The sequence below is a fragment of the Apostichopus japonicus genome, chromosome 8, assembly GCF_037975245.1.
Source record: "Apostichopus japonicus isolate 1M-3 chromosome 8, ASM3797524v1, whole genome shotgun sequence".
Classification (NCBI taxonomy): domain Eukaryota; kingdom Metazoa; phylum Echinodermata; class Holothuroidea; order Aspidochirotida; family Stichopodidae; genus Apostichopus; species Apostichopus japonicus.
In genome coordinates, this window is record NC_092568.1 from 17,204,520 (window position 1) to 17,220,895 (window position 16,376).

Here is a 16,376-nt window from a genome sequence, read left to right on the forward strand (position 1 = left end):
CTTGTTTTGCATAATTTGACCAAAACCTATGTGGGGGTTAATTATGACGACTCATCTTATAACATTATGTACAGAAAGATTGGATGAGAAGTAGTTCCGTGCTTCTTTCATGAATTTTAATTACTTAAAAGTAAGATTTAGGAGTAGTATTACTATACCACAGTTAGGTGGACAGTTGCATAGATTGACATGCAGCAGTCAGTCAAGTACTGATATTCCTTAGTGAAGCCCCTCAAGTCCTGAAGATTCTATCACTTTATCAAACACTACATCCTCTTTTGTGTAATATACCAGCACACACAACCCCTACCCTTTAATCCTTCCACTAACTGACCCTCCTATCCCCTACCCACCCCCTCCATTCCGTATGGTGACCTTATGTTGACTTCTTTCTAATCACATTGCTTTTCTACCAATCAATATTGCCTACCTTTAGGTCTCTCAAATGTTGTATTCAAAGGATAGTAAAAGAAATTCACTAGTAAAGCTAAATCTTCCATTCTCAAAGTCACTGTTTGAAATCTCATTGTAGGTAAGCATCCCTAAATATGTTTTCAATGTATTTTATGTTTATATTATGTATGCTTGTGATTCCTTCCTCCTGCCTAACACAGAAGTAGGTTTCATCATATTTTAACTTCACAGATCATCATAGATTATATATACATTTCTAGAAACCCTCGATGGCTTCATCAGCATCATTTATGCTAAGTACAACACCTTTCTTCAAGCAGCACATGAATGTAACATTCAATGTCATTCTGTCCCCTATAGGTACATGGAGGTCCTATCACAGTACGAAGCTGTGTCGTTTGGAGATCATTTATTCGCTAATTACACACTGTTACCCCTGCAGCAGAGATTCGGTCCACGATACAAGTTGGCCTTGTGGATGGAGAAAACAGAAATTCTCCATGCCTTGAACTTGCCTATCACAGAGGTGAGGCATCTATATCATCCTTTCCCCATTTTGTTGGTTTGGCAAAAGAATAAACATTGGAGAGAAGCGGTGGGGGGTGGGGTGGGGTGGAGGGGGGTGTGGGGGGGTGGGATAGGATCAGGGGAGTCATGTTACACTGTTGTATAAATAGATAAAGTAGGATGTTTTCTGCAAGAATAATTTTTTGTCAGCGTTGTTTGTTTGTTGGTATATTGCTTCTATACTGCTTCAAGTCCTATGCTCTCATTTGAAGCTCCTGTAGAAAATCATATGGTTGCTAATGGTTACCCATTTTTAATTTCGACCATAAGGCAGACCGAAGCACTCGACAAGTATTCACACATAGCATATATTTACACTTAGAAGCTGACTCTCTGTAAACATTCATTTTGCTGCAGTGCCTCATCCCCATGGAAACGCTCTTGGTTCCACACGAGACTGACTTGGCTCTCCTTCGGGCTTATCTATCTGCTCTGGCATCGGCGTCTGTCATCAGGCAGAGGGCGCCCTTGATGTATCTCATCGCCGTACACCACCTCAATCATTTCCTCTTTAATGAAGATGGAGAAAGATCTGAACGAGTCAGTCAGTTCAAAATGATTATCGCGAAACAGCTTCAAGTTGTACAGACCTCACCCAATCCAAGAAAGGTATGGTCGAGGGTATTATGTGGAGTTTTCGTCGTTGCTGTATCACTTATTGTAACTTTATTTTGTGAAGTGAAGGTTTAATTTGTGATGATATTCATTTTGTGAAATGATGTCTGTTTTCTGATGATACGCCTGAAGGTTCTATTGACATGCAACCCCCTCCCCTCTCCCCCCCCCACCCAAAAAACAAATCTATTTCCTAATGATATCTTTTGACTGAAAAAGTATCCACTTGTTCATGATATGCTCAAAAGTATGAATGCCTGTTTTTATAGTGCCCTGTCATGACCACAATTTCAAAACTTAGTACATTCATAACTCTGGCTGTTTTGAAGTTTATACTATGTAAAATCTGCAGTGAATGTGTTAAGAAATGGTTTCCTTTCCTTGTGCCCTTTCATCTCTTATACTCACAATCATATCTCTTTATTTTCTTCCTTCCTTTCAGACCTGGAGGTATCATCTTCTCTTTTATAAATCCTTTAACCCGTCGGCGCCTGATGGATTTGAGATGTATGAGGAGTTACCTGAAGAGAGAGGAATGACTCTCAAACACATCCTACCGACATGACCTTCCCAGTATCCATCTTGGGAACATCATATAGGAAGATGGCTGAATGGTGAGTCGCCTTAAACATACTTTGTGTATATTTATATCATTTTTTATATTAACAATTTTATAATGGGATGTTCATTGATGTCAGGCTTACTGGCTATGAAATCTTACTGTTATGTTTGACTACAAAAACCTATTATAACGTTGTACCACACTAATGGTATGTGTTCCACTACCGAAACGCATGCTGCAGCACAATCAAGGTCATGTGGTGCACTTATAACCACTATCATAATTATTATGATAATTATTATTATTATACAGTTAATATAGTGCGCTATCAAGCAAGCGTTACTTAATGGGCTGTACCAACAAGGGATTCGAGACAAAAGTACAAAAAAAAGTGAAAATCTAGAACATAGAAATTTTAAGTTTGGGTTTAAACTGCTTAATTGTTATTGCATCTTGAATTCCACCTGGAAGTTTATCCCAAAATCGGGGACCTGCAACGGCAAATGAACGATCGCCACTAGGTTTGCAATTGGACCTAGGATAATGCTGCACCATCAATATAATGTTGTATGTGTATGGTGATACACCATTGATGGTTTTGTTTCACCACTGATATCATGTCATGCTCTACCAATGATCATAACATCGCCAACTAGTATCATTTCTAGCTCAACCAGTGATTGTGTTGGTGCACCACCACTATCATTTTGTGCCCTACCAATGATGGTGATACAGCACCACCATTATAATGTCATATCTCACCAACAATGTGATGTTGTACCACCATGTCATGTCAGGGCCCTACCAATTATGATTGTGATGTTGTATCACTAATATCTCATCATGCTCTTCCAAAGATGGTGATGTTACACCACTAAGTATCACATCTTTGGTCTTCAAATTATAATTTTTAAATCTCCAAGTTAAATCTGGGTCAAACTGTTTTTACACTATAGATTTGATCCAAACCCTGTGTGAAATGAAGATGTCCGTATTTGATCCAAATGAAGTCTACAATATACAAGTGGCATAAATCTGTCTTCTTTTACATGTATGTGTCATATCATCTGTTCTCAAATAGCCTTTGTTGTTGCTTATTAAATGGTCACTTTCATCGTAGTAATTAGTAGTAATTACTGGTAATTGTGACTTGTAGTGGTCAGATTGATAGTCAATGTTGCTGCTAGACAGTTTAATTTAGCTCACAATGTGGCTTTTTGTAGTATTTGGTGCTGTTTTCTTTGACAAGACCACTGATAACTGGTAATGTAGCTTGCTGTATGGTCAGTGTATTGGTTGGGCCACTTCTATTTTAACACCATTGTTCTAGCTCACCATACACTCACTGCAATCACACCAGCCAATTCGACCGGTTTCTATTTTTACAATATATTGCTATTTTGTATTAGTTGCCAGTTTTTCCCCAATGCTCCTAAATTTTTCCTCTAACCTCCTCCTTCATATGTTTGTGAAAAACATGTTGGTAGGTCTTTGGATAACAGTAGGTGCCACTTTAATTAACATGATAGGTGCAGCTCACCATAAGCGCTTGTCATATTAGACGCTGCTTCTCATGAATAAAGCTGGTATATTAAATGCAACTTTATACTTTACGATCCAGTGTCCAGTGTTATTGGTTTACTGCTTCTTGACAGTTCTGGGTTCATGTTGTCTGTGGTCAGCTGGTGTGTGCATTATGTCAGTTTGTAAAAGCAATCCTGTTATCAGCAGCGTGTGACACTCGCTCAGCTGATTGATGGCATAAGCTGGACACTGTTGTCTGATTAAATGTGCAACTCAAGTCATAAACTGCAGTTAACTTACTGCCAGTTTACTGCATTGCTATCTAATCTTGATGAAGATTGGTTGAAACAAAAAAACCTTGTGAAGGCTGAGACATTGATAAAGAAGCGAATAACTGATTGACTTAGTGACCTGACTTTATGTTCAGTTTAATTGAGTACTAAATGTCTTATTGCTGTGAATAATATGTAGTGCATGTGTAGAATACAGCTAAGTTTTAATGACTTAGGACAATTATAAACATTTCTACTTAAATAATCATTCTTTTTTTTCTTTTGGTTTCATTGATTATTGACCTTACCTTCTCTTCTGTTGATATTTCTTACTTTTAAGTAGATGACTGTTGGATCCTCTGACATACATATATATATAAATATATATATATATATATATATATATATATATATATATTTATATATATATATATTTATCATATAGCTTCCACAATAAGCTTCCATGATAATCTTGTAATCCTTTTTCGAAAGAAAAATCTGTATTCTTACTGTATTGAGGAGTTTTCTATACACAAATTAAATATTTTAAGTAGCTATTTATGTTTTATAAGCACATGTAGGTGTTAATCACACAGGATCGATGCAAGTTTAAACCAGTTCAAAGATTTCTAAGAACTCTGTATCAAAGAAGTCCTTTTCATCCAATAAATGTCATGATTCAATTTGAAAGTTGTGACAACTTTACCGCCCTTATTCTTATATGCTTATTAGATGAATACCTATTAGACTAAGTTTTGAAGTTGAGAAATTAGCAGACTTTCTCAACAATTGAACCTCACTCCTTCCCCTCCTGTTCCCCATCCCATCTCTCCCTAGGTATTGATGCAGTAAAGCTACTCAATTGCAACTTTACTAAAAGCGTCTCTGTGTAAGAATGTTGGGTGGCTGGTGATGGAACTAAAAAGGCTACAAATACAACCAGCAGTATTAAATTTGTTTTCTTTCAAAGAGTTGATCATGTTTACAATATTTCTAATTCCACCCAAAATCTTGAATACATAGAAATTGGCATGTGTTGAGTTCATGACCTAGCTGGCAATCGCCTTTCCTAGTTAAAGTTAAGTTACATTTCCGTTTCGTTTTAACTCTGTTAACCCCCAAATAATATGTAACATAATAAATGTCATTGACAGAACAGATAAAAAATGTGAAAACTGTAAAGAAAAACAGATTCAACTACTGAAGGAGTAACTTGATGGACAGTAACAAATAGTACAGCCTATTTACATTAAAACCATGGAAACTATCAAGTATTTTCACCCTTTATTCTTAATTTTTCATAAAAATTGTATTTTTGATTAAGAAGAAATCTTTGAAAAATCAATAAAGTTACTTACTAATGTTAAAAGCAAATAGGATTGATGATGTTTATTAATTTATAGGTCAATGCTGGGTCTGCAATATCACAACAGATTGCCTCATTTGCATAGAAGATTCAGGGCAAAATTTGTTATTTTCATCAAGTGATTACGCCGTGTAGCATTAGAATTAAGTACAGTGAACTAATAATTATGTGACTATATCATGTTATGATATTGCTACCAACTTGTTGTTTTCGAAAGTATCTTGCACGGCACTGATATTCAGCTAGATACTACACAGGGATGTCTTCTTTTTGCAACTTCCTCCTTGAGAGTAAGAGAGCGTTGTCCATATAAACAACAGCCTGCAGGCCACCCACATAAAGCTAGTTTTTGCAGAAAGCTACTGTTTAGAGATAAACTGGGTGGGTGTATAGTTTAAACATTCCTAGAATAGTTCCTTATCAAATTTTTGGATGTCAAACAAGATAACAAATCAGTTTCTTTTTCTTAACATTTTTTAACTGGTTAACTTTTGTAAAAGTTGTTATGAATGTTTATGTAAAATACTTTGAGAAATTTTATCTTACAAATATTAGAAACATGCGCAGCTAATAAAACTTGCCATAATATTAAATAGGGACTGATATATGACATTTTTAAAGCTTGGTAAATAAGTTATTTTTCTTAAAAATGTACTACATTTTCAATTAAGATGAAAACTATAGCATATTTTTTATATTTCTTTCGACACAATTGTTCATGTGTACTTTCTCTGTCAGTTTTCTGTTATTGATATCCTTGTATACACAAATATTAATTACTGGAAAAAAAGCAAAGAATTTTAATGTCACATGACTTGTAGAGTAGTGATTACTTGCCCAAACCAGTGTGTATCCAAGAGTTACTTTGCTGATCAATAAATGATGTACAGTTTTGTAGAACTATGATTGAACAGCTTGGTATTCTTTCATACTTGATGATAAACATACAATGGTTTGATCTTCTGTAAATACACCCCCACCCACATTCTGTCATTCTCAGTTTGCCAAACATTTGGACAGCTTACAACCTTCATGACTGTTTAGTCTAGGGTAGTTCATACAGGAAAACTTCATCATTGCCACATAAATGTTTCATATTTATGAATGCTATTAAAAAGTGGAATGAAATCCAAATATTGAAATTTCTTTCAGGAGTTGCCGAAATCTTTATGGCTCTCTGTCTGGATTGGCCGTTGTCTTTCTATTTTGCTCGCAGCATGCCTGTCAGTGTTCTCAATTCATGAATTTAAAACGAAGAAATTGAAACATGAGATGTGCATGTTGTCTCCATGGTAACACAGCTCTAATTCGAATAATGCCACAGAGCGATGTTGTAGGCATGCTTGGAATTATCTCTTACCTGTAGGTGGCCATATGCATGAAGACATTAAAAAGTCTGTTACACCCCAGGAGAAGTTTTTAGCAGACACTTTTTTTTTTTTTTTTCATTTTCCTTCTTCTTGTTTTTCTTTATGAACTCTTTATTCCTTCACGTCTCTTTGTAAGCTTCAGTAAGCAGGATGTAAAATCCATAGTCAGGCTATTAACTCAGTAGGGACTGTTTGTGTGATCCTTTCAAAATGAGAGAATTTGGGAACAAGAATTTTTTATTATTTTTTTCCCCTGGGGGCTATTTTAATGTCATGTCTCGAAAGAAAGATTCCTGAGGTTTGTGACTCTAGTTTACACAATCAGTCATGCTCAAAATTGTCCACTAGGATGGGAAACGTTTAGAATATATGAAATTAATTTTCTTTTGCTTTCGATATTTAGTTTGGAGCATGGTGATTAGGCTTTATCAATTTCTTCCTGAAGTAGACAGAACATTTTTATGGCAGCTATTCCGCAACTTAGATGTCTAAATGTCGAGATTAATGAAACTGGGACATTCACTATTTGCGTTAAGAAATTTGTTGCAGCCATGATAAAAAATTTCAAATTAGAGCAAAGATATTGGCAGGCAGTTAAAGTTTGCAATTAATTTGATGTTTAGTTGGGATGGAGATAATTAAATTTTTATTGTGGGCCTATTTGAAATAACTAGTTTCCAAGCTGATCTTGTAACGTGTGGGAGAAATGTTTGAGAGGACTGATAAATTCTCTGTTGTTATAACCTAATGCAAATAACTTTACTGTATTGTTTTATCGTGTTCATCAGCAAATGCAACAAATGAGCGTGATTATTTGGTTTCTGTTTCCATCGCGATAGGTAAATCCCAAACGAAGGGATCGGTTTGGAGTTGTTTTGTTTTTGGCGTCTTCCTGCTGCAGTTGGGTATTGATAATGATGATTGGCACATTGCAATTTAAGATATTAGCATGGATGACTTCAATTCATTTCCAGTCATATACACAGTACAATTGTATAGAAATGGCAAGCAATGTAGGAGACCTTAATGAACTGTTTTGCTTGTATTGGGAGAGGAGAGAGGTTTAATCAATTCATCTCCCAATCCGCTTCCTTGCTCAGCTGGGCATCATCTTAGTATAAGAGATTAGTATTTAATCCTTACATGGATGGAACGTGGATTGTTAATGATGCCTATCCTTACTGCCAAACCCTCTCCCATTCACTCCCTCATCTCCTATCCCCTCCTCCAACCCATCCTCCCCCTCCCCACCTCCCTCACTACCAACCACACAGAGTGTTACAGATGCACAGTATATCCTGAAATGGCAAGCCGTCTTTTCTCTGTTAGTTGCCCCTCTCCTCTCTTACCCTCTACTAACCCCCACATTCCCTGCATTACTTTCTCTTCTTCAATATATCCCATACTCCTTTGGTCTTTTTCATCCCTACCATATCCCTCTAGTACTACAGTATATATGAGCTCATGATTTTAACACGGCTAGTACCCTAAATACTTTGCAACCCATGTATATAGGCCTGACTTTGGTGGACTGAAGTTTGGTGGTTCAGACAAGTTGCTGTCATTTGGTACATTAAAGAACATTCCTTTAAAGTTAAAACTACAATAACTCATGGAATTGATCGCTGTGTATGAGAAAAAAATTACTGTGGAAACACTCTTAGTACACTGAAAGATTCCTAACAGCCAAAATGCTATAACATCTGACTTTTGTTTCCCTCTTGTCCTGCCAGTGAAAAAAATAACATGTTTCTTTTCAAACTCCCATCAGTAGCAAAAGGCACCATAATATTACTATTAGCATCGACTTTATTGACATTTTCTGTTGTTTATAAGGTTTCCTAGTTTTGATATTCATTGTATACTTAATACCAGCTATATGTAATATAAATTTACATACCTTTTTAATAACACTTAACCAGCTAATTGATGACCTAGTCTTCCTTGTTAACTCACGACGTTTTGACTTTTTGATGAATAATGTCATTCAACAAGAAAATATTCTATGGATTACTGTAGATAAGTTTGCATAAGCCTACAATTAAAAGTTTGCTGTATTGGCCTTAAATATGCTAGTTATTCAAATATGGTCACCTTTGGTCAAAATTCTACAACTGTTTTTATTACAACCTTCGAGGAAATTTTCCTCACTGGGAAATTCAGTCATCTTGTGTGTGTTCGTTGAAAATGTCTGAAAACAATTTGGAGAGTAAAGACGTCCAGGAAAGTACTTTTTGAAAACTTATAGCAAGTATAGCGTGCTATAATTTGGGGCCTATGCTGACTACCTTTGAGTGGGGATTAAAGGTGTGTACCCCCAAAAGTGTTTATTTGTGATTTATCACTAACATGTTCCACTTTAGTTATTACATGTGACCAATGTTCCCTTCAACCTGTGTGCATACTCACAATTGCAAACAGCATAAAAAGTGAATTGAAATGCGCACATAAGCCTGACACTGCAAACCATTAGTTTTTGGTTTCCGATTCTAACACGATTTCTCATGCACTATATGTCAGATTCATGCCATATGTGGTAGTCTGATAATCAATGGGCTGTATATGTGTCCTTTTGTTTTTAGAAGTAATGTCATGCATATTTATGAATGGGCGGGACATAACGTAAAACTGTCAAACTGGCCATATTGTGACAACTTCTTATTTTTTATTTTTTTTACATATTTGGCATCTTTGTATTGTTAACAAGTGTGCTAGTGTTCATGTTATGAAATGTTGACAGTAATATGCATGGTAGGCAGGAACTTAAATGTGATTTTGTTAAAGAAATCTTGTAAACACTATTATCTCGGAAATCGTAGATAAGATTCATGCTACAGGTGTATATTATACACTGATTTATTTAAACTCAGTAGTGCCCTTTGTCTTGGTGTTTAGACTTTAGTTGGCATCTTGGAAATCATTTTTCTGGTTTTCGTCTGGTCTGGACAGCTACAAATATATATTCCTAATGGTATTTGACATGTCACAATCAAAAGTATTGCTATAAATCTATTGAGCTTTTAATAACTTTAAAATCAGGGTTCAGGTTTGCATAAACCTTGTTACACTCACATAGTTTTGGAAACTGGCAGAAAATTTTGCACAGTATATGAGACTTTTTCGAGCATTGACCGTTGGAGCATAGAGGGAACATTGTCTTGTAACCAATGTTAAATTGGCATACATATTCTATGTTCATGTTATCATAATTTATGTCTGACATGGATCCATGTTATTAACATGAATGTCCTTTGATGGTCGCCTGCAGTTATAAATCCATGATCTCATATCACCTTGTCTTCATTCCATTCATTAACACAAGAGACAGGTGAAGTTTGGAATTTCACCTGCTGCTGCTATTGCACATTCCATGCAGCGTCTCGTCTCAGAGACGAAACACGTTGTACGTTGTGCGTGTGAATCCACAATGTAAGAAATTAAAATGAAATATGTAGAGCCAGGGGTAAAGCCAAACAAAGAATTAATAATCATAATCCGAATACAATCCGGTTAATCAGGATGTCAGATTATTTGGAGTACCGGCCTTCTAACACTTTATATTAGATAAAGACCTTGAAAATACTTCATCTAGTCTCTTTACACATCTGCGTAGTCACCGAAGGAGGCATAAAGATAGCAGCAGCTGTGAAATTCTCAAGCTGAGATAGGATCGTGAGGACAATCGTTAGCAGCTTGGAGATAAAGTTTTCTGGCCTCGTCTTTTGAATCAGAGCAGGAAAGAACGCTCTTCGGTACTCGGAAACCAGGTCCCGAAATAGTATTCCTCTCCGGAGGGATGATGTAGATCCTTGATGTAAATGATAAATATGATGCAGCAGTTCATCGGTATGAACATACTGTTATCAAATCAGAGAGGTTGCGTATGGACAGTTGTCAGGTTGCTCCAAGGTTGACATGTTCTGATTAGGTCTGAAATAGTATTTGTAAAATGAAGACAGTTTTGACATTCTCGATATTTCAAATTTATCACTGTTGAGATGTCAGACAAATTTTAAGTGAATGCTAATTGTTCAGATATTTTTAGAAAACTCAGGCAGCAAAGGCATAATCACTTTCCTTTCTGAGGACCCTGGGGATCAAGGGAAAGGGATTTGAGGGACCTGTGAGAGGGGGAAGGATTTGAGGGTCCTCGGGAGGGGATGGGATTAAAAGAAAACCTAGTGGAGAGGAAGGGGGTTTGAAGGAACTTGGAAGGGAAAGAAGTTTGAGGGACCTGAGGAGAAGTATTTTTGGGAAGGTACATTTTTTGTGTTATTAAATATGCAAAGATGTGGTTAAGAAATTGCTCAATGCTCACTCCCCCCCCCCTCCCCGGACTATCCCCTCTGCACTGAGGATAGGTTTAGAGGTAGCATTCCTTGTTTCGTTTGACTAATGATGGGAATGTTGACAGCAAAATTCTGTGACTATTAGGATGATTTTGTGTGGTTCATTCTTTAGGCTCATTGAAATTACTGTTCATCAATGATCATGCAATTCTCTTAATTGGAATGGGCAAGGGGAGAGGTTAATTGGAAAGAGCTCCCCCATCTCCAGTATCCCTCCTCATCCCTTGTTTCCCTTGTCCTCCAACATCTGCCTTGCAGTCATATCTATAGGCCTACTGTGATCACTAGTTCCACGATGTTAATCTCTTTGTTCCTCATTTTATGGATGTTCTACTGAACAGTAGCTCTGTTTCCTTAATAGCAACTGCACCAAGGATCTGTTGTCACTTGTAACAATTAAATATTCTTGAACAGAAAACGTATTTTTAGGCTTGCAAATTAGTTTGTGAACACAATTCCCAAGGTGCTCCTATAAGGAAACTAGACACATGCAGTGATATTTGACAGTGACTTGAGAGTCTGTCTGCATTTGTAGGATCATATTTCTGAATTACTAAATGAGGCAAATATTTTAATTTTGTTTTTCTGATAAGCTAGCAAAAAAGGGACAAAGGTATTGAGGTATCTGGTGACCATTCCTGAACCTGCTAGCATATTTTGAGATGAAGTTTTATATCACACATTGAGAGGAGTAGAAATGAAAATTTTCTGTCACACTTTGTTGAAACATCAATAATGCTCGCCTATTGTGGAGATGTAGCACAGGGAGTAATTTAGTGTTGAAATTTTGTGGTGCACGTTTGAACGCTCCACGTTTGGTCTCTTGTGAAATTATTATGCATTTTCTGTATGCAACACTGTACTCATATATCAATTTGACCATTTTGCATAACATCTTGCGATACCTGGTGAATTATTACCTGGAACATTCTGTTCCTCTAGCATTGTAATTCATTGATTTCCCAATTAAATTTGTACAATTATCAATTGTCAACACCATGGTCCCTGCAAATTTTATTAATATGTTATGATTGGGAGTATATCATGTCATCATCATGGTGCATTCGGTATGCAATTTAACAAACTGACCAAGGTTTCTCAAAGTTAGATTGCAAGTTGATCAAAATGAGACACATACCCTCTTAGATATCTTCAAATATATAATAGATAATTTTAAATGTACATGTAACTAGTAATTGTATCAAATTCTATATTCCGCATTGTGCATACCAGACCCATTCACATTGTAGCACTACATGAGTAAACCAGTTGTCTTCGAGTTAACTTCATTATATGATTGAAAATTGATTGGGAAAACTATAAAACTACACCTGTTATGGTGTGTTTAACATCGTAATATTGCTCTGAAGACAAAAATTGTGCCATCCTTTGACAGTTTGAGTCATTTGTATATATCTGATGGTTATGATTGATTACAAATTACCCAGAATTCATGTCTGGAAAATATTCTCCTTGTGAACAGCGGCTGAACGGCCGGCTGAAGGGCAAACTCGGCAGCAGATAGCACCGCTAATTATAAATCTCATCTCTCTATTCACAAAGGTGTTTTGTGCGAGATTACTTCCGCCCGTTGCCGGGTAAAGGTTCGAGATCATTTTTTTATCTCTCTCTAGCCTGGATTGCCAAAGGGACAGCACGTAAATTATGGATCGACTGTTTTCATCCCAGGCACAATTTTCCAACCTGCACGGTTTCTTTTATTGTAAGCCAATATATCCTTTCTTCGAGGGATCCACAAAGACTCCGGTTTTTAATTAAATTCAGGGTATGTTTAGAGCAGAAATTTTGCTGGGAGGTAAAAGTTCCACTCATGAGAAAAGTGATGAAAAAGGGATGCGCTCTAATAAACTTGTAGGACTCTTCCGACTCTCCCATAAGGAGTTTAGAATTGATGAAAACTATAGTAAACATCTCTCTGTGGGGTTTCCATGTAACATTCCATCCTCAGCTAAACTTTATGGGAAACAGTGTGAATGGGAAATGAAAGATCAAAACTGCCAAAGTGGCCGGATCTTTAAAAAAACAAGTGGGGGGGGGGAGGGAAAGAGTTGATTTTCCTTTGTATCGCAAGTTGTTTTGATATTTCATTGTTCTTACATAGAAAAGTGAGAATAATCAGTTTTGCACTTTAAAAATTATATTTAATTTGATTCATAATTGTAATATATGAATTGGAGATATGAATTGACATTTGGTTTAATACCATTAATGGTCTTTTCTGGCATATTTAATTGGAATTTAGTAAACACATTAATTTCCCTTCCTGTCTTCCTCTTTTTACCCATCTACTTTTAGCGGCTCTTTCACATCCAATTCATTTGCGATATTAAAATAGGTTCCTCAGATTGTTCTAACCGAAATTTTGAGAAAGACGAGTGATGATCTTAGTCATAAAATATAGTCTGAGAGAAAAAAAAAACATTTTGGAGTTAAAAATAATAAAATATTAGATGTGACATGACAAGAGATGTAATAACGTGCACCTATTGTTTCTGTTGTCTCAAGCTCACCTCACATGATGAGAGTTCAGGTATCGTTCAGGTCGCTAATTATCACAGTTTAGAGGGAGGTGTTTTCAGTTTTACCCCAGCGAAGGAGGAGGATCATGTGATATTAATCAGTGACCTGGAGAAATTAACTCTATTCTCTGTCAATGTTGTTGTTCTTCTTTTGTCCTTCTCTTTATAATTATGAAATTAATGCTATTTAAGTCCCATTACCTCTGACCAATACCAGCATCGCAACGTGTTAATGATCAAGTCCGATTCAATCAAACGTGAACACGCTCCGCCAGTGTTTGCAAGTGCAAAGCTCTCATATATGACAACATTACCGTATTTTAAAAATAACTATTAACGTCATCGACAGGAAAACCACAGATAATGCATTCAGACAAACACTCTTTGTATTGATTTAGGCCAGTCATCATTTACATATATAGTATGCAGCGATAGCTAACCTTAATATATACATAGAATAAAAGAAACAAAGGTGTCACTCTAGGAGCCGAACAGCGTTGTGTCTTTGAACTGTTATGATAGAGAGTCATGGAGTGTTCGACTGTGGAGGTTTTGTCACGTTCTTTTATTCTGTGACTTCCCATGGATTTGTCTCGTAATAGTCGTTGCGGCGAAGCATCCTTTGATGATATTTCTTTGGCTTATTAAAATTGTTTAATATGATGCTACGCTACGTTACACTTTCCGGTGGGAAATTTATGCTAGTCATAATAGATCTGTGTGTATATCTTTACAAGCCATTTTTATTTATTCTTTCTTTCATTTTGTTTTTCATGATTTGGCTTTCATAGTCAAAGTCCCTTGCTATATATATATTTGATTAGTCATGAATACCGAGAATATCATTACGCTGTAACTATATATGTGTGAAAGCTTGCAAGGACACGCAGGCTACCATTCGAGTGGTCCTCCAAAACTCTGATGGCAAAGTGTGATATCTCAGAAGATGTGAGATTGAGTGTGGATCAATTTATCGTAAAGAAATGTTAATGGGTTGTGTCGGCTTAAAATTCAAAACAAAACTTTAACCCTTTAGACATATGTCGGGACAAATTTTAAAACTTCTGTTATCTATCATTCTGAAAATCTAAACTCCAGTTTAAGGGAATCTCTTATTTGCAATTATAGAAACGGTCATTAATAGACTGAAATATTTATACCTAATAACTTCTCACCCCAGCCCCTCCCTGTCTTTCCTCACCTCTCTTCCTCCCCACCCACATACTTCCCCCTCTCCCCCCCCCAAATTAATTTTTAATTAAAGTTGCTTTGATATACACAAATATTTTGTTTCTATCTTTTCCCACATTCAGGATCTTTCATGATCTCAAGAGTGTTTCTCAAATGTGAGGCATTAACTTTTGACCTAAAATGCCTTCAAATACTAATTGATTTCATATTCTATATTCTCCTCTTTCAACAGAGGGTTGACATTTTGCTGCTTTGACTTTGCAGCACAGAATACACTGTTTATATAATATACTATTTGTCACCTATCTCCCTTTGTATAGAAATTCAGTGGATGGATGTGTGTAATCTCCATCATGATTAGTATTATATATTATTATCTGATATTATCATTGTAGACGAATTTTACCCTCAATTGGTATTCATCCGTTGAATGCACACTGAAGAAGGAGGGTGGGGGGGGGCTGGAATACAGCCCACATTGCTTTTAAAAATTTGTGTGTCCCCCCCCATTCATAAGTCACAACATCTTTAATGGTTTAGCAAGAGTTTTCTCTTCTTCATTTTTTTTTCTGTCCAGGGATTAAGCAATCCTTTGAAAAACATTTTGTGACAGTTATGACTAACTACATTGTCTCTAGTGTCGCTATAGGGTAACTAGAGAGAGATTGATGATAGTTGTGTTTCTAAGAATAGCACCCTAACCTTTCCCAGTTTGTGTATACACTACTCACTGTGAATCTACCTTCAACAGCCACAATAACACATCCCTGCCTCTACATGTGAGGGCCTTATAGTTCAAGTGTTCAATCAATGAGAATGTACAGACAGACAGAGAGAGGGAGATTGTGGTGTATAATATAGCTAAAGAAAGCTTGGCTTGGAAAGTTCACCAGAAGTTCACCGTTTGGTGCCTCCTACATAACACAGTCCATCCTCCTGACAAATTCCCTGATCTGAATCCCAGACCAATCCGCATCTCAGACGTAATCAGCCGCCAGATTAAAATTGATAGCACTCCATGGTCATAGGAAACCTCAGAGCTTTATCCTGTGTCCCGATTTCCTGCGGGTATTCTTAAAATTTTAAATAGTGAGCAGGATGAACTACTACTTGAAGAATCACCTTAAGACAATAAAATAGGAATAAATTATGTATTCCAATGACACCTAGAAAAATTCTTAAAACTTGAAGACTCGACAATAGTCTGTACCATACAGTTATTTTTGGTATTGGTTTGTGCGTAATGTTGATCATTTGTGGAACTTTCCACCTTCTAGACCCACATGCCTCTCATCTCCCTACTCCACCTCCCATCACCATATTTTTTTATACTCTCCCACCGCAGTTTGCTTATTCAATTATTAAACTTAAATCAGCTTTCTGAACTTGATCTGCCCAATTTGGGCAATCCTGATTTGATGGCTCCTCAGTGCAGAATTAAATGTTAATGTTAAATCCATTGTTTTAAAAATTCTAATAACTCAACCAAAACATGTTCTTTTAACTTCAAATAAGCAACAAAGCACCCTTGGATGATATTAAATACCCATTTGTCCTTTTACATATCTGTACCAGATTGTAAACATGTCATTTGAGGCCCTTAAAG

The 16,376-nt window shown here is 36.4% G+C and overlaps 1 protein-coding gene across 4 annotated transcripts in view; it reads left to right on the forward strand.

The window, feature by feature from the left end:
* The window catches only part of LOC139970792 (RNA polymerase II-associated protein 1-like), a 102,454-nt gene that overhangs the window by 31,143 nt on the left and 54,935 nt on the right, over positions 1-16,376 (forward strand). For all 4 annotated transcript variants that reach the window (XR_011794215.1, XM_071976801.1, XM_071976803.1 and 1 more), the window contains exons 27-29: positions 775-940; positions 1,339-1,590; positions 2,039-2,210. Coding sequence is in view for 3 of the 4 variants with exons in the window: in XM_071976801.1 (XP_071832902.1) it covers positions 775-940; positions 1,339-1,590; positions 2,039-2,161 (541 nt within the window). In the remaining variant the exon portion in view is untranslated. The remainder of the gene's footprint in view (positions 1-774; positions 941-1,338; positions 1,591-2,038; positions 2,211-16,376) is intronic.